The 25,148-nt window shown below is 40.0% G+C and overlaps 3 protein-coding genes across 3 annotated transcripts; 1 reads left to right on the top strand and 2 right to left on the bottom strand.

Annotated features, from left to right (window-relative positions):
* Nucleotides 1–938: 938 nt before the first annotated feature.
* tprn (taperin) lies at nucleotides 939–17,832 on the top strand. Its single transcript, XM_061293667.1, has 4 exons — nucleotides 939–3,228; nucleotides 15,335–15,536; nucleotides 16,170–16,294; nucleotides 17,738–17,832. The coding sequence occupies exons 1-4, from the start codon at nucleotides 1,159–1,161 to the stop codon at nucleotides 17,798–17,800; spliced, it is 2,460 nt and encodes an 819-aa protein (XP_061149651.1). The 5' UTR covers nucleotides 939–1,158; the 3' UTR covers nucleotides 17,801–17,832.
* Nucleotides 17,833–19,094: 1,262 nt separating this feature from the next.
* LOC133163611 (microtubule nucleation factor SSNA1-like) lies at nucleotides 19,095–22,076 on the bottom strand. The gene is made up of 3 exons (XM_061293668.1): nucleotides 21,835–22,076; nucleotides 21,037–21,236; nucleotides 19,095–20,885 (listed from the first exon to the last, which is right to left on the bottom strand). Exons 1-3 carry the CDS (start codon nucleotides 21,884–21,886, stop codon nucleotides 20,793–20,795), a joined length of 345 nt encoding a protein of 114 aa, XP_061149652.1. The 5' UTR covers nucleotides 21,887–22,076; the 3' UTR covers nucleotides 19,095–20,792.
* Nucleotides 22,077–23,094: 1,018 nt separating this feature from the next.
* LOC133163833 (microtubule nucleation factor SSNA1-like) lies at nucleotides 23,095–25,076 on the bottom strand. Its single transcript, XM_061294088.1, has 3 exons — nucleotides 24,774–25,076; nucleotides 23,529–23,728; nucleotides 23,095–23,285 (listed from the first exon to the last, which is right to left on the bottom strand). The coding sequence occupies exons 1-3, from the start codon at nucleotides 24,823–24,825 to the stop codon at nucleotides 23,193–23,195; spliced, it is 345 nt and encodes a 114-aa protein (XP_061150072.1). The 5' UTR covers nucleotides 24,826–25,076; the 3' UTR covers nucleotides 23,095–23,192.
* Nucleotides 25,077–25,148: the final 72 nt, after the last annotated feature.

Genomic DNA, 25,148 nt, shown 5'->3' with positions numbered 1-25,148 from the left:
GTCAGTGGGAGTCTAGCACTCCTTCATTTAACCACAGGGAGGCGCTTTTGCTTTGATGACGGAAAACATTACTTTTTACGCAAGCCAAATCACTGGTTTCACATTCCATGAAAAATCTAATAGTCAGCATACGTAGTCATCGTTTATAATTTGCGTGTTATTGAGTATAGGAATATTAGCATGTAATTGTCATTAAAGCAAAAATTGCTTTCAGTTATGTCTGATTAAATCCGTGCGGATTTATTTTTTATCTTTAAAGGCGCTTTGTTTTGTTTATACATATACGTAAAAGTTAAACCAATAAACGAGTTGACAAAAGCATGATTAATAACGCCCACAAGCACCAGATACGCAGTGTCAGTATAGTACGTATCCCATTAGGTTTATCCGAGGCGCAATGATTGCTAGTTGGAATTTGTGACTGGGATTTCCCCTTGAAGATCAATGAGCAATGTGCGCTCTTCGCGTACTTAGTTCTTTTGTCATTGCACTCATTGTGCCACAAAAGGCTTGGTAATGAAAGTTTGATGAGGTACAGTAATCTCTTGTGTGCAGTCATCAGGGTGCTGATTCATACAAACCAATCCTCTTCTCGGGTCGCATGTTGTTTATTCCAACCGGATTATCGACAGGTGGAATATTGTATGCGAGCGCAAACGCGCAAAGTAAACTGCGATTGTTACCTCGTTTTCTGTCTACTTTTAAACGAGGGATGTTTTAATTTATGCAGATGTAAAGAACGCTTTAAAAAAAAAAAAACACCAAAGAAAGTCAGGTGATCTTGAAAGCAATACCGTTTGATTGACAGATCCTTTTGGCCCAGTCAACAATAGAAACGGGTGTGGTTTTGCGCCACTGTGACGAAATGGGTGTGTTTGCAGGACCAAGCAGCCAATCAAGAAGCGAAGAGGAACCTGGAAGTAGCTTTTACTGCGGCGGGGAGGCGGGGCGGTGTTCGCGGAAAACCGAGCGGAGCGACGGAAGCGGTGAGATTCGAGAAAAGAAAAAGAGAGGTTGGAAAGATGTGTGGGATCGCACTGTGAACGATACCGCAGGTACAGTCGAACGCAGGTTACGGAGCTGCACCAGGCCGCGGCAAGACCGCAGTGAAGCCTGCCTCTTCTACACCACCTAACCCCGCGTAATCCCCGCAACGCAATGTCTGGCGGAGGAGAGTTAAGGTACGCCCGCAAGGAGACTGGACAAGAGAGCCCGAGGATGCCGGCCTGGAAGCGAGAGATCTTGGAGAGGAGGAAGGCGAAGAGCGGGGGCTCAGGGGGAGCCACGGAGAATGGCGCAGGTGGGAGTCTAAAACGCAGTAATGGGGAACAAACGATTAACGGTGCCAATAGTGGCGTACCTAACCGAGACGACTCGCACTCCGGACGAAACTATTCCAACACGGCGACCAGTCAGCACATCGCCAACAACAAAGAAAAAAGACCGGTGGCTTTGGAAGGGACAGCGAGAAGTCAAGTTGACGGACAAGAGAGCTTGGTGCTCCAGGAGAGTCTGGGCCCGCTGGAACAGAACCCCTTCATCAAGCTGGAGAAGGAGCGACGGAGGCGACAGGACAGGGAAAACGCCACTCGTCCGATCCAACACATTTTGGAGCTTTACGGTAATGTTCCTGGAATACGGACAATCCGAGCGGAGAATATTCTCATAATCGAGTCGGATCCCGATTACGCTCTCGAAGGCGAAGGAGTAAAAAGTCCCATTTGGCAACAAAACGGTTATAGCTCAATGAATGATCTGTTGGAAAGAAGAGGGAATGCTATAACTGAGATAAGAGCAAAGGAAGTGGTCATTTATGACACTACGTTGAGCAAGAGTGAGGAGAACTTGAGCACCCTCGGTCGACCGAACCACAGAGACCCATCATGTGAGGCAGGTGAGGGGCAAGGGATGGTGAGCCGAATACTGCAGAAATTTGACTCCAACTACGGGAAGCTGCAGAAAAAATCTCACAGCACTGAGAACCTGCTAGATCTAGATGGAAGTGCCAGCAGAAGACAGAGAAGCCGGGCCAAGCCGCAGCTCGATCTGATGCCAAAGCCCAAAACAGATTGGGTCAAAAACTCGAGCAGCAAGCAGTCGTCATCGCCTGTCCTCCTGAGTTCTCCAAAAGCAAAACCGCATTCTCCCGTACTTGAGACGGCTGGTCCTCAGCACAACATTGAATCTTCTAAACCGGCGTCTTCCTTCCGGCAGCAACTTGAAGAGAGCGGTGATCATCGGACAGCGGCCACACCAAGGGATGAACCAGACGAGGCGCACAAGATGATTTCGGAGCTGATCCTCAATTCCACGGTGCCATCATCAATGCAGAGTCGTCACGCCGTCTCATCCAAGGTGTTGCACAAGTCACGTGACTTTGAAATTTGTCCGTCCCCTAAGCCAGACCTCTCCCAAATACCCGCTGAAGATACTCAGGCACGGGCCCTGGCAAATCTGCGTATCCAGTCTAAAAACTCTTTTATGGTGATTCCCAAGCGACATCTTGCAGCCACACTTGAAAGTGGCCAGACGGCATCACCTAGCCCTGCTATAACGTCCCCTTCTCACAGAGTGGCAGAGCAGCCTGTGTCAGGAGTGCCATCTTCTCACATATCTACACCTGCAGTAATGCTCCAAAAACTGAAGGATGCAAAAAACGACAAGGAAGGGGCGCGCCTGTGTACGCCCCACTCACTTCCGTCTGTTGCCACATCTCCTTCATCGCCTACGCTCTCACAGAATCTGTCTCCATCTCCTACCACACTTTCTCCACCTGCCTTGACTTCTCCTCCCTCTTCTCCAGTTGTCCCATTATCACCCACTTTATCTCCACGTGCCCTTTCACGGGACCCTTCGCCTCCCCCCACAACTGTAGTCACTCCTCCTGCAGAACATCTGCCTGTCACAAACATAGATGACATTGATGTGGGAACCCCACTTCGTGCCCCTGCACACAGCCCCATAGCGCAGAGGAGGAAGGGGAACACTTTTACTGTGGTGCCTAAACGCCGGGCAGAGGCTGAGGTTAAGCCCAGTTCACCTGAACCCCAAGAAGATCCCTCAAGTGATGCCTCACCGGGATCTACGCCCCCTCAGGCCCCATACACTCAACTGGGCTCTCTGCTTAAGAAACGCTACCCAGCTGTAGATGAGATTGAGGTCATCGGTGGGTACCTTTCCGTCGGAAAGTCCTGTCTTTCCAAGTCGGGCACCCTTGGCAACAAGAAGGTATGATTTACAAATGTTACATAAACAGAACAAATATCATTTATTTGTGTGTGTGTGTATATATATATATATACCGTAAATTCCGGACTATAAGCCGCGACTTTTTTCCAAAATTTTGAACCATGCGGCTTATAGTCAGGTGCGGCTTATATAAGGATTTTTTTCGTGATTTTTGTGATGACTTGATCACTTCTATACACTGCGGTATCGTGAAGAAAAAAACAACAAAAATACTATTTTGCTGCTGCTTATTCTGGCTGTGTTGCTTGTGACTATTATGAGCTTTAGTAGGAATGCACGCTAGGTGACCTGCGTCAAAGGGCTCTAAACCCTTCATCACAGGCAATGTTTAGAAAGACATGTTAAAGTATGTTATAAAAACTTTAAAAAGGCTTTCTGTGAACGGTCTTTCTTTGTAAAAAACGCGTGTGCACGTGCGGCTTATAGTCCGGTGCGGCTTATATAAGAAAAAAACTAAAATATCCCCCAATTTTAGCTGGTGCGGCCTATAGTCCGGAATTTACGGTACACACAAACTTTTATAAACCAACAAACTTGCTCTAAAATGAATTACATTTAAATAAATAAAAGTTAGAACAAAATGAAAAAAAAATGATCAAGCGTCATTCAAGTTTCATCTGATCCAAGTTCTATAGAGCCTGCCAGTCACAGGAAAAACTCTAGTTGCATTTGCTTCCCCCTAGTTTCTCAGGGTTGTGCCGACAATTACAAATTGTCACTTGCCACGCTTGACTTGCCCTTTGCAGCAGACTATCAAGAGGTGTGGCCTCACCATTCACACGAAACATTTTTTTTTTTTTTTGGCACACCGCCCTGCAAAAGCTGGCGGCACAATCTCATTAAAGCACGGTTCTTTTTTCAAGAAGAGAAGAGGTGTATTCAGCCAAGAAAGAAGCTGTGGACCTGTGTTATACAGTTAAAGCGATATCATGACCGATAATGTGTTGTAATTAGATGGTAGCAAAGTCTGGTTCTGGTCTGGTGACTGTTGCTTAGGGTGTTTACATATTATGTTCAAAAGGCCTTAAATTGATCATGATGAATTGCTACAGGAGTTTATGATTGTCAGACAAGTGCGGCGCTCAATTAACCTGCATGTCGAGGATTATTTTTAGCTTCATTCTGTGTCGCTCGTATTGGTTGTTTAGCTCGGTGTTTCGTGGTGTGTAAGAAAGAGGTAACCGTGGCAATATTGGTTTAGTTTATAAGTTGATGACCGCTCAGTCTCGCTGCACAATATATAGTATGTATAGTTACCGCACTTTACCAATGAATTTGTCTGCAAATAGATCAAGTTGGATGTTTCAGCCTCTCACAATGTTGACCTGCTTTAGGGTTTTCTTGACCTGGCATGCTGTAAATCCTCTGCTTTCCAATGCCAGCCTCTTTTAAGTAGGAAAATACAGTAAACGTACCCCACCTACTTGTTTTTGTATTTTTATTTCAAATTGTATCAAATGGAGAGTGTGTGCTTGAATCCATTGTAATTATCTTTTCTGCCAACCTCGCACTTTAAATTAGCTGATGATCTGATATTTTCCAGACAATGTTTCAGATGCCTCCTCGAAACACGCTTTCCTATCACTGTGTGTTCATTTGATGACACAATCAAGCAATGTATTTCTAGAAAATGTAAGCAGTTTGAGAGGCTGAGGAACAACCCAGTAACTTGAGGGATAGGTCCAGGCTCACACCTCTATCAACTCTTCATCCCTGTGTTATCATGGTAGCATAAGTTAGTATGTTTTTAAATTATTATTGTATCAACAACTTTGGTCCATGAAAAACAGCAGATATTACTTGGGCTGTCAAGATAAAATGTATGAATTTGTTGTTGAGAGGCTGACATTAGAGGATTTGGTAAAAATTGCCTCTAAGCGATTACTTGATTATTGAAATAATTGTTGATTAATCTGATAATTGATTACTTGTTGACTAATTGGTTAATTTTGACAGCTTCTTATATTACTGACTCCTTCAGGGCCTTTGTAAAGATCCGTCCTCTACTGAGGGCACTCTTTAATCATGCACTTTGACTACATTATCATGATGAATATAATACTTTGGGTTTGAACAGTTCTTGGGTGCTAATTTGAACTTTGCAGTGGGAGATATTGGTTCAAGATTGTCAAAGCAATATTTTGACACACCTTGTGTAACAGCATTGTCATATGAAGACATACTGAATTCTCTCATTCTCATTTTCTCCCATCCTTTTCTTTCCGGCAGCCGGACTGCACGAGCAATTACAAAAGCATCAAGGCCCCCTTTGACCAGTATAATTTGTGTGGAATTTTTGTTCTGCGTTAAAGCAGTCGCCGAACATTGCCTCAGATGAGAGCTTTGGGCTGGGTTGTGTTTTTCCCTGCAAAACCAACCTTTTTTTAATTTTTTTATTTTTATCAGGCTTAAAAAGAATGTTCCACACTTTATGGCTTTACTAAAGTAGAACATAAGTTCTTTCTTTACATTTTCCAGAAAATATATTATTCCACATCAAGTCCTGCTGTACACTCTCATTATAACCAAATGGAGCAGTCTGCATGGCATGCTGGCCCACCTCACAATGTCTTGCTTTTTTTTTATCCATGTCCCTCCACTCTCCGGTGATCATCTTTTTATTGAAAAGGGGAAGCTATGTAGGTCAAGTGCAGCTTCCTTGAACAACGATATGCTTGCATCTGAATAAAATCAGTTTGGGCTTTCTAGTGAAATTTATAGCCCAGGATTGAGTCACTTTCCATCTGCGTATTATTGATTGGATAAGGTTTTTTTTTTACCACAAAATGATGTCAAGATACATCTGGTAGCAAAACGTAGACTGGGTGGAGTGGTTTTGTTTTAATGTTTTGCTTTTGTAGACTGGTCATTGTGGGAATGAGGCATTCATATTTGCCCAGACAATGTAATGAGAAAAAGGATTGCACAATGCGTAGTAACCTTTCCATTTGTGGTTATTGAATATTTATGTTGAGAATTATATTCACTCTTTCAGGGTAAAGTTACAATATTAGTTCAATTTTGATTCAATTTGATCTTTAAGTAAATGCCTGATAATGATTTAGGTAGAAGTACAAATTTACAAAAAATTCAAGAGTAAATTTGGACAATTTTGCGATATTTAACATATATGGTATGTTGCGTCACATTTTCTTTTTCAGCAACACCTGAACATAAACATGTTTCCAGAACCTTTTTTTGTTTATGAAGTACAAAAGTAAAAAAATGCCCAAAAGAATAATCTAATAATAAAAACAATCTTAAATATTATTCCCAGTACTCCTGTTGTAATTGTATAGCAGTGACACAGTTCAAAAGGGGCATGTCTATCTTCCTTTGTGCATATCTGCAATCTATAGCTTCTCCTTAAATTGCTGGTTTTACACAACATTTTATGGTCAAAGGTCCTTGTATTTGCACACGACCAGAAACTGTTATTGGACTGTTAAGTTTTGCACCAAATTTACTCAAAATGTCAGATTTAAAAGTAGAAGGCGCTTGCTTCCATACAATGCCAATCACGTCCAAAGTGCGGTGATTCAATGATTATGTTTACATCGACACATTTATTCAGATTAAAAGCCTGATCAGAATGAAAATGCATCATGTACACACCGCGGGTGGAATATTCTGATCGGATCAAGGCCATTGCGATCAACAGTGCATCTGATAAGAATTTTAATCCCAACTCTAATCAGATTAAAGGCATTATGCTAGTGTAAACGTAGACAATATTTTCACCCGCCCCTTTTTCCCCCCCGAGCTGCATTTTTAGGTTATGGTTAGGAAACACGCAATACAGGTAGAGATCCCCACAGAGTTTACTATCATTATGTTGGCTGTGCATTTCAACCTGGTACATATATCGTACATGTCACATAAAGCAACATAGTGCAAATGTAATAAAACAACTATTGCCTCGTGCAAACTCGCCTAATTAGTTTACCGGTAACTTGGAAGGGTTGGTATGTTGATCGATCCATGATGGTGATGTTACATTAAAACAAGAGGTACTAAAATATATGAGTCACAAACTTTTACAAACGTGTAGTACACAGTCCTAGAAGTCAGTCCTAAAAAGGGCGGTGTTCATCTTCTTCCGAAGGAATACTGTACCAGTGAGTCACTCCTCTTATTGACTACTACGTTGCTGCTGTTGTGGCATCGCTCAACTTCCTTTGTTTGTCGAAACCATTGTGTGTGTCTATGAGTATGTTATTTTAGTTGATCTTAAATGCCATCAGGTTAAAAATAGAAATGAGATTAATTGTTTTAAGTCCCCTGTAGAACAGGAAGGCTCACAAAAAGGGCACGGTGATGCCTTTACGTCATGCGCGAGTGCTATAGGTGTGAAAGTCCATTGTGTTTAATTATTTACCACTCAGCAGACGGTCCCCATTTTTCCTCCCGTACACTTCCTGAAACACTCCACCCCTTCTATTTACAAAAATTAAATATATCAGTTCATATATTGGGCTTAATTATGAAGCGAGATGTTTTTTTTATAAGATATGAAGAATAGTTCAAATAAATAGATAGTGGCAGTGCCCTCTTAAAGTATTGGAACGGCAAACTGCTGCAGGCAAAGATTGATTGGCAATAGTTGTGGGAAACATGTTTTGCCTCTTTTCTAGTGTTGGCCTTGATACCATCTTTCTTTGTATTAATTGTGTTTTTGGATTTGCCATATTCAGGCTATTGCAACTCTTTAAATTGCACTCTTTGTGTGAAACCACAGAGTTTTTGTGGCATGGCTTTGCTGGTGACTAGACTAGAAATGTAGTTACAAACATGTAAACTATACATCATCGATCAAATGAAGAAAAATAAAACAAGAAAAACAAGGTGAAAGTCAAGTAAATTATGACTTTGCATAAATATTAGGTACAAACATAATGCAATCTACTGCACAAAATGGGCAGTAGTCTGAAAAGTAAATCATTTGAATGACAAATACCTACTGGCTAGTAGAAGCTCCACGGCAAGTGCTTTGTATTATTGTAGTCGGTGCAAACCATTTATATAAATTCTCTCGGCACTTTTTGGCTGCGCACATGCCCACTCATGAAAATATATATAGACTATAGTTCTTTGCAATATTCTCAAGAAGTCATACTCGGGTTTGTTTTCCTACACAGTCCTCGGGCACGTGCACAACCCTGTAATGTTGGTATGATGTTGGTGAATTCAACTAGCGAAGCCCCTTTGTCATAGTAGGCGTGTTTAAGTCTATGGTGTGTGTGTGTGTCTGCGCATGTGCGTGTGTGTGCGTGTCCTGTGCATGTGCTGTTTCATGTCCTCAAGTAAGAAAATAAATAGACTAAAAGCAGAAACTGAGCAAATGGTTGTAGGTGCAGACTGAAAACTTTTTTTTACCTCTTATTGAACTTGAGTATGCTGTATTTGAATGTCAAATCTTGAGGAAAACAGATTCAGCAGCAGTGTTTGCCACCCTCCCTTGCCCTTTATGATAAAAAAAATGTTTCTGATTTGTATTTGGTCTGTCACAGTGCACAGACTGCCTAAATGTTTTTATTTATAGTTCTGAGTGTTTCATAAATCAGATTTCTTGTGAAGTGTTGATATTCTTAAACATTGCTTTCATGAAGATTGATGCTATTCCTCTGTTTATTTTCCTTCCTAAGGGTCTGCTTCCTCCACTCTCCCATTTCCCTCTTGTCATATAACCATGGCACCTGTCGCCATGACAACTCAGGCTGTGGCCATTCTATCCAGTCATTAGCTTTCCTGGGTATAGGCGCACACTTTCTCTGTCTGACTCACACCCACCGCTACGTCAGATTTGACGTCGCAATTAAAAAAAAAAAAGCTGTCGTGAATGGCAATGATGATGGAAAACTGAAATGTCATGAAGATGCTTGAACTAGGCCTCTTACTGTTGCATATTTTCAATGTGTGTGTGTGTGTGTGTGTGTGTGTGTGTGTGTACATTAGTACATTTGTTTGACGATGCAATACGCAACCACTCATCCACATCTCCTCATCATCTGATCCACTCACACTCATCTCCATCTCCAAAGAGAATACGACAAGAGCATCAACTCACACTATCTTGAGACTTGACAGTGTAAACACAGATGCTTACTGGCTCTGCCGAGTGCCATATCTGCAAACATCAGACACCTACACGGCTGAGTGAGCTTCCACACACTAAAGTCAGTGTTGTTATGCTCGATAGTGGATCGGTTTAAGAAACGGCATATCTGATCCAACCTCGTATTTACCGAGAAATGTGCCAACGCCTCGAGCGCATGTAGAGTTCTGAATAGCAAGAGATGATTTTGCTTAAAAGGAGGCCATCTAACTAATATATCAGGAAGCTTCATTCTCAAACAATATGGGGAGGGTGACTTTTTTATATTGTACATTTATATTGTTGTTGTTTTTTTTTTTTTTGAAAAGACAAACAGTAACTTTAGATTGTGTGTAAAATAATAACAGCCATGTCAATTCTTCTTTTCTGCCTGCAATGTGTTGAGCATTGCTGGTTGATGTTACAATTCATACTAACATGTGGCATTATTTACTAAATTATGTAAACTCAACAGAAACAAATTGTAGAGTAGATTTGCCAGATATGTTGTCATAAATTATGGCCAAAATAATTGTAAATTTTCTTTTTATAATTCCCCACTATTCCTGTTATGCACATGGTGCGACATTATCTGGCAGATTTCTGCAGCCATAATCTTGATATTAGGACTAGGTTGTTCCGCAAGTATTGCAGTACTTGTTTGGTATGAGCACATGGTTACTTTAGCGTTGTTCACCTCAGGCACTCATGCAGCTGCATTTAAACTCCTCACATGCTGTACATGCTCTGCTAGTCTAATATTATCTAGCTGGCAGGAGATTAGCTCCAATCACATCACTAATCATGGGCCCTTCTCCTCTAAGCCGCCATACACCTTAACGTGCCCATAGTTGCAAAACATTTCAGTTTCAATGTACTGCATATGCCAGAGGTAACTGTTTTTAAAACCTAATCATGCATACTTTTCCATGTGTGCCTTCAGTAGCCAGTGAAGACACATTCCCACCCCTCTCGTCAACTTGACACGCTGCACTGCTCGTCCGACAAAAATCATCTCAATACAATACAATACGCTCTTTCTCGGCAGCACTGGTTAGCACATCCACTTCACAATTTGAAGGGTGCGGGTTCGATTCCACCTACGGCTCTCTCTGTGTGGAGTTTGCATGTTCTCCCCGTGTGGGTTTTCTCCAGGCACTCCGGTTTCCTGCCATATGCCTTAATACATAGGTGTCAAACTCAAGGCCCGGGGGCCAGATACGGCCCGCCACATCATTTGATGTAGAGGGAGATTAAACATATGACGCATCTGTTGCTGTGACTGTTGGAACTCCCCTGCCTTGTGCAAATTTAAAGGCTTATTTTTTTTAAAATGTTTGTGAAATTAAACTTGCAAATTGGATTCATGTTTCTTTGATATACTCGACTATTTTACACACCCTGTAAACCTAGTAGTGAACATTTTTAAAATGGCGATTGTTCTTTTTTATGTTTATTAACTAAGCTGAATTTTGTGTTGGTCTTGAACTCTCTTCAAAAGCAAAGACATAAAACTGCCACACTCGCTTCCTCTTCCATTCATGCTCATCCCGAGGCATCCAGTCTTTGATGAATAGGAAAACAAAAGCGACACAATGAAAGAGTTGTTAGTCTGCCCATATTCCAGATCACTGACTGAGCACACTATGCTAAACGTGGAATCCTTCAGCGTTGGGCCCCCACTTATATCCCACAGGACAGAAAGACTCACTTTTCCCTCCATGAAGCAGATTTTGTCACCTAATCCCAACAACGATTAGCATTACATTTCTCCGGTGTGGTTTTATAGGTTAAAAGCAATGTGAGAATTAACGCTTTCAGATAAAAGGCAATGTAAAAGACAAAGTGGTCCCAGAAGAGAGCTTGACCTATTCATAGACTGGCTCTTTGCTTAAGAATTCCTCTGAGAACACTGTGCTATGATGGTAAAAAACAAGTCACTGTCAGAATCAAGGAACCAACTATTTAATGGCTCAGTATGGTAAAATGTAGCACTTTTATTAGCATTGATTTCACATGTCTTTTTCAATCAACATTATTTTAGGAAAAAAGCAAAAATAAGAGTACTACAAGATGTTTGCCATTGAATGTCTATAGCTGACGCTACACTTCAATATGGACGTGCTTGTTCTACCTTAAAACAATCATTTGAAATATTACTACTGATTCAAAACGATTTTACGCTGTCACTTGGAGAACAAATCAGCTGTGAGGGTTGCAAATAAATACCGTTTTTTTCCATGTATAATGCGCCCCCGTGTATAATACGCACCCTAAAAGTGGCATGTTGATGCTGGAAAAAAAGCCTGTATCTATAATACGCACCCAAATTTTGAGTCCTACTTAAGTCCGTAAACGTAAAATTATTTCAGAAAAAAGATCATCTTTGGGAACAACCGGATGTTATTCTGCCGGTCAGTATCACTGCGCATGCGCTAGCAAACTCGATAGCGAACAAATGTTTCGGATTTGTGTACGGTACATTGTGACAGCAAACGAGCAGGTGATCGAGCGTCTGATACGAGAGCATTGTGTTCGTATGGAGCGTGTTTGAAGTGAACAGCAGAGAAAGTGCATCTGTAATGGCGGCCTCCGTATCATTTCCGGATTAATAAATAAATAAATAAATAAATAAAATGTTTTGTTTTTGTACCCATGTATAATGCGCACCCCAGATTTTAGGACAATAAATTAGTTAAGTTTTGCGCATTATACATGGAAAAAAACGGTAAATACAATGCAATACCCTAGATAAATTTTAGAGCCAAAACTCAATCTCTTTCTTACTTCATATAGAATGTCTTTATAAGAAAATGACTTGATGGGGTTTGTAAGCTTAGTGTACAAAATATTTTTAAGTAAGGAGATGTGGTTCTTTTGTTAGAGGTCATTTTGGAATGATGCAAATATAATTTTATGATTCACTTTTCATTTTTGAAGCACTTGTTTGTAAATTTAATTTTAAAGGCTGTAAATAATGTGTTTTGTTTGTTTTCTACTTGCATTTATAAACTAGTCTTAATGCTATTTTCTCTACACAAACCAAACAAATATTTATTTATCAATGGCGGCTGAGGCACCTACTCTTTGAATATGTACAGTCCGAATTGATTGGTTTACCGGCCCAGTCTATGTATTTTACGTCCTGTGGTTGGTTCATCGGGTCTACATATTACGTTTACATCGCCCTGTGGCAACACAAAATTTACAGATTTTGGAATTGGAGTTTTTGAGAACCTTAAATGGTGCGGAAAATACTGTAAGTACTTCTTTTTCATTTGTGATTGACTAATAGTTATCACTGTTACTAATTATTTTGTGGTCCACATCATTGCATCATTCAGCAAATTGGTAGATGGTAATGGTCTCCGGCAAGCCCCACCTATCTGACATTATTGACATTTTTAACAAATTTGGAGGACTTTGTTTTGAACGCACTGTACTTCCCAAATCAAACGCTCCGAACATTTTAGCTGAGGTGCTAACTGGGAAATGGTGACGAGGAAGGCCATTTGTTGGCTCGTGGCCTTGTGATGGAGATTAGAGCAGATTGAGGTCTTGGTTGCAGCAACGCGAAGTATGGTCCTAAAAGAGCAGTCAGCTGACTCCTTTAGTCAGTACACACAACTCAACAGAAAAGCTGATTATTGTATAGGTCAGTGTTTCCCAACCACACTTGTGTGCCTTGAGAGAAGTTCAGCTGTGTCGTGGGAAATTGTCCGATATTGATTACGGAGCGCATCGTAAACAGAATCGCCAAACCACTGGTGTTTTCCATGTGTGTGTGTGTGCGTTTGTGTGTGTGTGCGCGCGTGCGTGCGTGTGCGTGTGTGTGTGTGTGTATATGTATATATATATGTATATGTATATGTGTGTGTATACACACACACACACACACACACCAATACAGCCAGGGGTCTGAACAAAGTGCACATTGGTTACCCGATTTCAAAAGCAGCGTCAAATAAGACAACTGACATGTTATGGCTGTGAGCAAAGGCCTGTGCCGTGCGATAAGACTGTCTAATCACAGCATTGTAAGGAAGTATTAAACTGTTGTCCTTGTTCGCTGTAATAATGAAAGCAAGAGATTAAATGCTTGTCGCCAATACAATCAAATATGGGCTTTAAATGAGAAGACATCAGACTTTTTTTGTCCTGATTCACCTGCCAGAAGACCCAGCAAAGTGGTCAGTCAACAGCTGCAGGAGGTTTGGTTAAGTCCACCAATGGGACCTACCAGTATGAGTACTCAGTTACTCAATGTAGTCTCAGATAGGCATACTAAGTACTGATACAACTTGTACTTTTGATGCAGGAAATTTCTCCCCAAAACAATGACATAGTGTTCAAGAAAGACCTACCGTAATTTTCGGACTATAAGTCGCACCGGAGTATAAGTCGCACCAGCCATAAAATACCCAAAAAAGTGAAAACAAAACATATGTATATAAGTCGCTCCTGAGTATAAGTCGCCCCCCCCACCCAAACTATGGGAAAAAAACCCGCGACTTATAGTCCGAAAATTACGGTATTTAATGCTAATATAGCAATGGACTTTAAAATTGCGTGAAATCAACGCCAATTTTCTCCTGAAAACGGCTATGAGAGGGTGGACGTTGCTGGTATTGGCAATACCTAATAATAAAGCTGGTATCGGTATAAATACCAGTATCTGGCACAGCCCTAATGTTTATGATTGCTAGGCAAACACTATTCCGTTTTTGCCAATTAGAGTAAGAATCGAGTAGCATGGTGGGTTTAGATCTCATCCCAGGCCCTCATGTGAGAAGTTTGCATGATCTCCCAGTGTTTTCAAATTTGTTCTCCCATGCCTGGATGACAAGACCTGAAATTCCTCCAGAGGTGTGAATATGATAGTGAATGGTTTGGCGATACCGAATGTGCCCAGCAATTCACTGGCAACCATTCTAGTTTAACTCCTGCCCCAAATCGGCTGGCATAGGTGGAATAGGCTCCAGGAGAACAAGGACAATGAGGAAACGGTCTCTACAAAATGGATGGATAAATAGATTATGCAACAACAAAACACGCAGAGATGCTGCTCTCATAATACTGACGGAATAACTTGCCTCTAAAAAAATCCATCCATGCATCGATCCCTCCATTTTTTTGAAGCGCTTTTTATCACGTAGGTTGCGGGGATGCCAGAGCCTATCCCAGCTGACTTTGGGTGGTTTGCTGGGACACCCTGAACTGGTCGCCAGTCAATCGCAGGGTACACAGAAACAGCCATCGTACTCACACCTACGGACAATTTGGAGTGGACAGTCGGCCTAGCTTTTTGGGATGTAGAAGGAAAACTGAGTACCCAAAGTAACTGATATACTGCATACATTTATGGCTGAAATATTAAGCTAGATGGATAAATTTATCCTTTTGTTTTTGTACTAGAAAATAACTCTGTGAAGTTAAACTATTACCAAAGGACAGAGTATTGTAAAACAATCAAATACTCTGCCTGTAATTCACATCTTTGTGGTTGTAAAACCTACGAGACCCAAAAGAATATATTTGTTTTGAATAATTGGCTCAACTCAATATTGTCCTCAAAGAAATTCATGGCGGGCGGGGGGCAGTAATGAATGTCTTTGAAAGATTGAAGACACTGTAATTTAAATGACATAAATTTGATTGTAGGTGTTAATTTACAGAATATCAGAATATTGTTTGCAGTTGTGCTTATGAACCTTTTTTTTTTTAACTTGGAACATTTATTTGAAATAAACAGTAGTGTGTTTTCTTTACTGCTTGTTTCACTTTAATTTCTCGGCTCCAATGTTTCATTTTTGGCCTATGCTACAAGCCTCAAACATAAAAAAGAAACCAGAACCTCCTACCTTCCACCTGTCTGCTTGTCACATTTGTTGTGTAGCATAGTCACTATCATAATTGTTTTCATGCAAAAGTTAAAAACCTTTAATGCCCATCAATGAATTCAATATTCTTTTTAAATTGTGTCTCATTCAGCTGAAGATTTCCTTCAATGAGTCAAGTCTCCACAGTACGTATGAGTACCCGTCAGAAAGCAGCACGTGGGACAGCGGCGAGGAGGCAGACGAGGACAAACGTGAAACAAAGGTCAAGGAAGAACTGCCCAGCATGGTGGGACGCATCCACATCCCTCGTCCCAGTTTCACAAGCTCGCCCGCACACACTAACAGCAGCAATGGTGAGCTATTGTTTAATTGATGTAGCAGTAGGCAAGTTTAACCCCTAATAGAGATGATGTAAGTTTGAGAATAGTGACCCTTAGTGGACTCCTTGTGCACTACATTTTCAACAACAACCAAAAAAAAGTTGTGGAGCTTGAATGATCCAAATTAGATGCATGCATTCTTATTACTAATTAAAAAATGATTGTGTATTTTCTCAGTACAAAAAAAAAAAATAGTCACCCACTCTTACAATATCCATCCATCCAGTTTTTCTGAATCGGTTGTCCTCTCGAGGGTGGCGGGTGCACAGGAGTCTATTTGACCTGACTTTGGCAGTGTAATCTCTGAACCAGTCTCCAGCAAATCACAGGGCACACGTGGATTCAATCTTGTTCAATCGGCCTCCCATGACTGTTATTTGAACGTTGGAAGAAAACCCAGTTCACGGTGGAAACCCACGCAGTCACGGGGGGAACATGCAAACCCCACACAGGAAGGCCATGCTAACCAGTGTACCCCACTGTGTTGACCCCCCCCACCCCCACCACTCTTACTCATTTTGAGAAATAATAATACTAGACAAACAAAATTTTGTTTGCAAGTTAAGTATTATCAACAACAAACTATGTCTATGTTTTTATGTGTAGACCTTGCAAACTACGTTCCCAAGCACTCGATAGACTTCAGCACCTGGCAAGAATACAAGCAAGAGGACAGTGTTAATAAGGAGGAGTCCTCTTCACACCAAACACAGACAACAGAGGAGGTCATGGTGAGATCGCAGCACCATTTTATTTTTTTGTCAGCCCATTGTGTGTGTTCTGATGTTTGATGCCCCAAGGAGCAATAAGGTCAAATTAAAGAGCATATACAAATGTCATTGGGAAGGTAAGAAATTACTCAAAAAATTAGGTTTGTTCAACCAGGTGCAGTATTTGAAGACCAGTTTCCTTTATATAGGAAGGTTCATGTCTAAAATGCAAAGCATTTTCAAGTTATTTTCAACTGATCTCAATGCAGTTTAACGGATGTTATGTCTGGAAGTAGCGGTATTCGGAAAACATTCATTCATTTATTCACTTACTGCCTTTCTCCGCCACATCAATGGACTCCAATCAAAATGTGATAGAAGTGCACAGTGAAACCTTGACCCCCAAACTGAATTTATTCCATGATCGAGTTTGGAGGTTAGTCTCCTTCAAAGACGTGATCATTCGCTTTAAGAGTAGGCACTTGAGAGCGGGGAGGCGGGGGAGAATCCATTTAAGTAAGCTTAATTTCTACATTTGTCACGCCCTCTTCTGACTACCCTCGCTGCTTTTTGCAATAGCCTTCTTCGAAGACATGATTGACTACAAAAACCGGATGAACTTGTCAATATGCTAACACACCGAGACAAACACAGAATGTGGCTGAGCTAAGCGTAGAGACAAAAGGGAAATGCGGTAAATGAGACCTGACACGCTCTGACAATCTGGAGTCTTTGGTTTGTATCTGGGAAAGTTTGTAAGTTGAAGGGACGTGCGTAAGTGGAGGTTTCACTGTATACGTTCAGGTTAAATTTACATATTTTTTACTCTATTTCAGAATTATTTTATGTGCTGTATCTCTTCATTTGTAGGACCACAAAATCGTTTGGATTTAGGAACATAGAGCAATTATCAGATTCCGGAACCTAACTTTAACTGGATTTCGTAATTTGAATGGATGAATTTGAGTGAATTTTGCTCTTGCGTTGCTATCGCTAACCTATGCTTTTGTAGTATCAAGGCATAAATACTGTAGATATTTGTAAGAAAAATACTTAAATGTTAAACTTACAAATGTTTTATCTGGAGCGGAGGTGCAACAATGAATGGACAAATCCTCAAGAATAAAAAAATTCAGGTTTTCACAGTCCTCCATAAAAGCTGATGTGTGTTGAATTAAAAGAAGACATTTAACTTTGGAAAACAATGATCGACATTTTTGCCTATTTTATGACATTTACGGAACAAAACGGTAACTGAATCACAATGTTAATGCAGTTTTTGCACTTTCTATTTGAAAATATGACAGTGATGCTAATCAAAACATATTTTTAAATCCAATTATTCGATTAGGTCTTATAACTATTGTTACCTGCAACACTAATCTGTATGAAAACCTGCTTGTTGTGAAATTTGTCTTGTGAAAGTGAATATGTTTGTTCTTATATCTTTTTCTGCGTCCTCAGCTAACACCAGCAGATAGTTCGTCCCTGTCTGACTACAGTAGCGAGCCAGCGCTCTACTTCTGATCACTTGGTCTAATCAGCACAAAAGTAGGACCGACACCAAACGCCAGCGAGGACTGCCATACCTGGACCTGAACCACTCCTAGCTTTGCCGGGCTTAAGCACACGTTCCCTGAGGCCTTGAGGGAACAGAAGCCACGGTACCATCGCCGCTCGCCACAAAATCATCCAAGTCGGACATCCCGTCGTATTCGTTTTGGTTGAGAAACCTAAAAAGCAGCTGGACTGTCTTTTTCCAAAAAATCCTGGACAGTTGATCTGTCAAAACATCCCGACTAAACTAAATAGTTTATCAGCATCAGTCTCTTGCTTCAATCCGTTCCATGATTTTCTTTTATCCTACGATAGTTTACACTTGCATCTGGGCGATACGGGCTTTCTAGTCCAAACTTCCAATAAGAGCAAAAAGCTGCCAATGCCCATGTGGAAGTGACGCCACAGTGACAGTGTTACACAGCTCCGTAAATTTAAGTTAGCGTTTTCTCGCTTGGAGTAAAACGATGCAAAATAAAAATCTGAAAGGTGCCACATAATTTTGGTTTTTGTACGCGCATGATTTGTTTCAGTTGAACCAACGGCTTGGCTTGTTCCGCTTACTGTAAGGCTTCCTATTGCCTTTTTTTTTTTTTTTTGCTTTTTGTATCTTATGGCAAACCGTATTGAAGCTGCTGGACGGTTGGTAGAATAACAGGCAAACTTTAACACAGTTCTTCATAATGAGGAGGCCAAGTATGAACTACATCAACACGTACCCTGGAGGAAGATTTTCTTTATTTGTAGCAACTCTCATGTTTTGATAAATGCTTGAAAAAGTGCCCTTTTGCCAAATAATGTCTGTATTACTGGTGTGTGATGTAAAGTATATCACCCGTCCGAATGTCTCCGCATCCTCCTCCGGAGCTTCTTGTGTATTTATTGCTTCTCAATGTTAAAGTTTGCATGTCTTGGACCTGCTTATGCATCATTTTGTATCATGTTTTCCGTGTAAATGTAGAGGGCGAGTTCACTAATCAGCCGACACCAGACATCATCTACTTTTACATTCCTTTCGGGAGAAAGCTGGTCCACTAAAAATAAACAAAGGTGATGTTTTGGTCACATGTGAAGTTTTAATTAAGACATGTTTGGGGTTTTTTTACTGACAGAAACGCACCGCGTTTCCATTTTTTTTTTTTTTTAAACTCATAATGCCAAGTGATTAAAGTGTTGCTGTAATTGCTTCCGTCTTTTTTTCCATGCAACCTTGGCCAGTATTGTTGTACAGATTTATTGTGACACCAGATTATTTTGATTAACATTTATTTTCTGCTCGTCATCACTCTATGACCTTTTTCAATGATGTTGTGAGACTCTGTGGTAGTCCGATGACTTGTAATTGCCGATATGCAGTCTTGGATGCAAGATTTTTTTTTTGCACTGTCGTGCTTTTCGCATTATTTTGCACCTCATGTGAAGGCATAGCCAGTGACAGACTACATGCACTTAAAATCTGTTCTCTTTTCTCTTGTTTATTCAACACTCAATTGTATTATTATTAGTATCATCATTATTATTATGTCCCACACAGTACCTTGACTAAACAAAAATACCAAATTTCATAGACTGGAATGCAGAAGGTCATGCTTTTTTACATTCCAGTTTACACGGCTGAATGTCTTTTTATCTTCTATTTTGAGTGAACGGATTTATTCAGTCTTTTTGTTTTCCAGCACATTCAGCATTGAAAGTACAATATATATAAAGAAATGTGCTATTAGTCCAATAAGTAAGGAATAGTTTAAACACTCAATTTAATGGTCAAAATGTCTTAGCAAATGTGGGGACACCTTGTGTTGTTAAGACATGAAAAAATTGTTTTAAAAACACTACCTGTGGAGCAACCCAGTTCACCGTTGCCTTCAAAAAAAGACACATTGAGTTCTTTGTGGGGATATTTCTTCTTGTCTTCGATCTGTGACCCAAAGGACCAAAGTGGAGTTCCCAGCAGTTTGACACCAGCAATAACTTAAAAAATGGAAACAGAAACTACGACTTGTAAAGTATACTGTACAGAAAACCAGCAATGTTTTCCGGGCTTCTTTTTCCACTCCCTCTTAAAAAATAATCCAATTGTGGTAAAACACTCCATTTTCTCCACTTTAAATTTGTTTGTCTTAAAGTCTGCATTGTCTAGGCTGTGTAAAATTATTGATGATTTGAACAAAAGTGATGTCACGCTTGTACAGATGTACAATAAATAAATACAAAAATGGAACAAATGCAAATCTCCTGTGTGTGTGTTTGAAATAATTTGCAAAGTGTGAAAGTGTCATCCAATTATTAAAAATCCACAATGGGAACTAGAATGACTTTAAAGTGTCAAAAGTAATCAGTCAGATGAATGATGGCATCCAGTACCATAACTTCAAATAACTTGCCTAAAGCTCAGTTTTGTCAGATGCTGTCAGATTTAATGTCACTTTAATTTCAATTATTGTCAATTATTTCGGTTGCAGTTTTGTAATAGTATAATACTGAGTTTTCTAATATTTCGACTCATATGCAAAAAGAAGAATATTTCTTACTGCAATAGCACAGGAAGAAGAAAAAAAAAGAATTGCAACAACAAAACATGAATTTTCCCTTCCGCTTGTCCACACAATGTGTTGCCAGCATGCCGAAGCCAAGTGGACGTGTTAACCAGTGTGCCACTGTGCCACCACAACAATGAACAGATTTAATAAATAAAGGTCTCTCTGATTATGTCAAAGAAACCTGATCATGATTGAATAAAATCAATAAAAGAAATAGAAAATAAATAGCATGTTGAACATCTATGGGATCTCATGACATTGTACAATGTTGCAAATAACGCTTTTATTGTCTATCACATTCAAAATGCTGTGTGCATAGCTTCAAAAGAAACAATCGCAACATACCTGTTTTACAAAAAATACAATTAGTCGAATATGACCATTTCTTTTGAAGTTCAGTCTTAAAATCCACTTCCTCTGCATTAGTGTTCTTTCTTGCGAGGCTCTGACGCTTTCCCAAGGTTTCCGGCTTCATGCTTCAGGACACTCAACAGAGATTGAGAGCTCTCTAAGATCTTTTGGGAGAAGAGCAGCAAATTACATGAAATATACAGTAGATCAAATTCTACTTTAATAATAGTGACAGTGGCGTGTTAGTTGATTTTGCCTAATTAGTGAGGGCAATTGAGAGGTGGACAGCATTGACAGGGTAGGTTTGAAACTTACCTTGGTGTACGCAGCCTCAGTCTCTGCAATGGTCCGGTCGAAAGTGGCACGTGCAGCCATTCTTTGTGCGAGGCTTTCATTGACCTTACTCAGCTTACCAGAGAAGACACGGATGTCATGTTGCAGTCGTTCCTTCTCCTCTTCCTCCAGCTTGATCTGACGGTTCAACTCTTCCCGCTTGGAGCAGAGCTCTTCAATACCTGAAGGGTGGAAGAAAACATTAGCTCTACTGCCCCTGGGTGCCCTTCTGCTGGTTTTATTTAACCTGTGGGAGGCATTGTGAAAAAATTAGCACAATAGAAATTCAAAACAGGTTGTTTTGTAAAAGTTTTTTTATTGCTTTGCACACTCCCTAACTAACTGAAAATAACCCCGGCATATGAGGAAGTGTCAAATAATTTGGGGGGATGGAATGCTTTTAAATGATTAAATGACTCACAGACCAAAATTCTAGGTTTGAATCTGTTGTGTGACTGATTAGATCTCTGATTAATGACAAGGGGGGAATCTTACGACACATCACCACACAAAGATTTCACAAAAAGATCAGTTAGATTTTTTTTTCCCCACTCTACTGCTCCCTTAATTATACCCAACCGGAAGACGTGTCCCTTTCAAAAGTGAAAAGGGCTAAGGTTTTGGACGTGCAAATGTTCCACTTTTACCTATTAGTCCACTGACACCCAAATTTAATTTACACAAAGTTTAGTGTGAAAACCGAGCATTGCTGTCTCGAAAGACATCTACTTCAAAAAGTAGTAAGAGACGCTGGTGAGAGAACAGAGTATGATCACTTACAATTGACAAGCTCATTATTGTAATTCTGCAAAGCGGCAGCTTGTTGGCTCATGGCGGAGCTCCTCTCTCACATCGCTTGTAAACAAAACACGAGTCATGCATGCCATTTCGTTACGATGACGTAAATAATGTAGCTCTTTTTGATGTCACGTTTCAACAATTACGCAAAGGGCGGCTTGTTGAGCGGGTATGATCTTACAGACTCAGCGACTGTAACTATTCCGACACAAAAGGAGCTGTATGGGGAAAAGTCACCCCCAACAAAGGTATTTAAAAATTAACACAATGATCATTATACAAAACTTTCGTGCACGGTGGTGCACTGGTCAGGATGGATGGAGGGAGAGACTTGATCATTTTAAATGAGCTACTTGATGCCAAAGTTGCTCCTTGACATTACGTGATGCTATTGTGCAATTACAAAATCACCGTTTTTCAATAATTTTCACACAGTACCAGTTACAATCACATGGTTGTGGAAATTCAAGTTATAACATTGTTGAAAACTTTTCGCAAGACTAACTTGAATTGTATCTTTTGTGAGTTACTACATGAGTAACTCACCAATGTACATATGTACTCACATATGTAGCAGCATTTGAGGCATTTTCAGATTGTATGTACATAACGTGACTCCCTAACCAAACCGAGCGGTATTAAATGATTTGGATAAAAAATAATGATGATAAATAATGCACTTTTGTAGCTATTGGTTGACTGGCGGTGTTTTGAATGTGAAAGAGAAAACCATCTTGTGTTCTCGAGGTATGCATGTGCTTCAACATTTGAGTCATGGTCTTCAGAACAAAAAAAATAGTGGTGAAATAAGGAACATATATTACCTAATTTAGACAAAATGACAGAACAGAAAAATTATTTGCTAAATTATTTAAAAGAAGTCATCAAAATCTTCATATGAATCTTACTGCAGTGATTTCCTTCAAAAAAAAATCATTAATGAACATAACATTTTGGACTGTGTGAAAACTTTGGAGTATCACCTTAAAACCCACTTTTGAGGCTTTTGCTTAGACCTTGGCATGAGATGCAACACATTTTGTTTTAACTGGTTTATTTTTAATTGATGTTTTATGTTTATTCAGGAATGGCTGTTTGTAAATTTCAATGGAAAGTTGAGCTGAGAAGAAAATCAAACCTGAACCCTTTTTGCAAAAAGTGAATGCCACAGTACCTTTTTTGCCACAACCCATGATGACAAAAGAAACACGTGATACGTCCAGGAATAAATCAGATGCATGGTACAGTAGAATTCGATATTTATTGGTACAAAAAAATTCAAATAAATCCAAAATGCTGAAACGGTTCCTTGTGCAGTCTTTCATGAACCACTCTGCAAATCAGTGCTCTTTTCGCCGTTGCTCTAAAGTTTTACTGAAGTTTCCTGCCTGCTGCTTTAGGACACTCAGTAAAGACTGCGAACTCTCCAAGATCTGTGGGAGGAAATCAGACAGTTACATAAAACAATATCAAAGCCGGTGTTTTTTTGTTGTTGTTGGCTTGATAGGTTGCCATAATTACTGCAGTAGAAGAGCTCAACGTCAGCTGTCTGCAACTATTTGGCTGATGAACTTAAACAACTCAAAAGTATTAACAAAAGCAGCAATTATGTGGCATAGCATGAAAGAACAGTCACGAAATAAACGTTTGGGTTTCACGGTAATTATGACAAACACCTTAGTGTAAGCAGCCTCAGTCTCTGCGATGGTGCGGTCTATGGTGTTGTGTGCAGCCGTTTTTTGTGCCAGGCTTTCATTAACTCTGCTCAGCTTCTCCGAGAGGCTGCTAATCTCGTACTGGAGTCGTTCCTTTTCGTCTTCCTCCAACTTGATCTGAAGGCTCAACTCTTCCCGTTTGGAGCACAGGTCATCAAAACCTGTGAAGGACAAACGAGAGAAAAAAATATGTATATTGTGTTTGGACAGCCTAGAAGAAAGCTTCAATGGAAATGCTACATTTTCTTTTTTTATTCTGGTAGAGGCAAAATTAAATTCTGGATTTGAATAATCAAAGGTAACCTTATAGCTATTTTAACAGCACAGTCAATTTCAAACCTACATGATACATGCACCTAAAGAGGTCTCACGTCTCTACTATTGAACATACATTCATACCAAGTTTAAAATTCGGAAGACCAAACCTCTTCAGATTAAATTTAAGCACTGTCAAATAAAACAGATTGTGGTACAAACTGATGCATTCTAGGATTGGTAATATTGGTTGGTTCTATTGTTCAGAATAAAGTGGACTGTCAAAGTGGCACTAAACTTTTTTGTATGCAGCCCTTGGATGGAGAAGGTCAACACTGCTTTGGAGCTTTTGGGTCTCATAGAGGTCACGTTGACATAACGTTCATGTGAATCAACTTGTTCATGTGTATGCGTTTTAGTATCATCTTTAGTGATGGGTCCGGCAACACCGACGCGTCGGTGCATGTGTCGAGCTCAACAAGTGTCCAAAAAGCGCAACAGGCTAAATGTCAAAACATTGGAAAAACGTATTGTTTTAAATAATTTTTTTAAATAATAATAAAAAAAAAAGAATCCCAGTGCACAAGCATCCTCTTTCACAACACGTTCTCTTAGATTTTCATGTTATGATACATGTTCACATTATTGATTGACTAACAAAAATCGAAAATATATTTTAAATTTAAATGAATATGTGAAGGAATACAATATAAAATATAATTAATTAATTTATATATTATATCATCAAATTAGTGACAGTTGACCGTCAACTAGGTTGCCTGTAGTATTTTTAAGGTCCAATAGGTGTCAGCACTCAGTGACGCAGTATAAACACAGTATCAATACAGTTTGGCAATGTGTCGACCATTAGGAAATATGGGCAACCTGATGGGCATGCATGGCAGCCAGGAGAAACCTTCATCATGATTGACAAATCAATAAACCACTTACACTTGACGAGTTCATTGTTGTAGGTCTGCAAAGCAGCAGCTTGTTGGGCCATGCTGAAGTCAGCTGACAACCGTTGTTAACACAGTTCTCGGAAACTTGTCAACTTCTAAAGCGATGCTGGATTCCGTCTAACCTATGATTGTTTTTCACGTAGCACCGGCAATGAGCTAAATACATAACTTTATAAAATTAAAACAAACTTCATAAAGGGCTTCCTCAGCCAACATTCGTATTATGCAGGACTCGTCTTCAAACAGGCTAGGGAGCGACTGCTCTTCTTCTTGTTCATGTTTTAATGGCGGTTGAAAAGTGCGTTAGTGCATTTCCGCCACCCATTGGCTTGGAATGGTAACGACTTATGCACGATACCGTTTG

Source organism: Syngnathus typhle, linkage group LG12 (assembly GCF_033458585.1).
Source record: "Syngnathus typhle isolate RoL2023-S1 ecotype Sweden linkage group LG12, RoL_Styp_1.0, whole genome shotgun sequence".
Taxonomy (NCBI): domain Eukaryota; kingdom Metazoa; phylum Chordata; class Actinopteri; order Syngnathiformes; family Syngnathidae; genus Syngnathus; species Syngnathus typhle.
The sequence above is the reverse complement of the archived record's forward strand: the minus strand, read 5'-3'. Positions and strand labels throughout refer to the sequence as shown.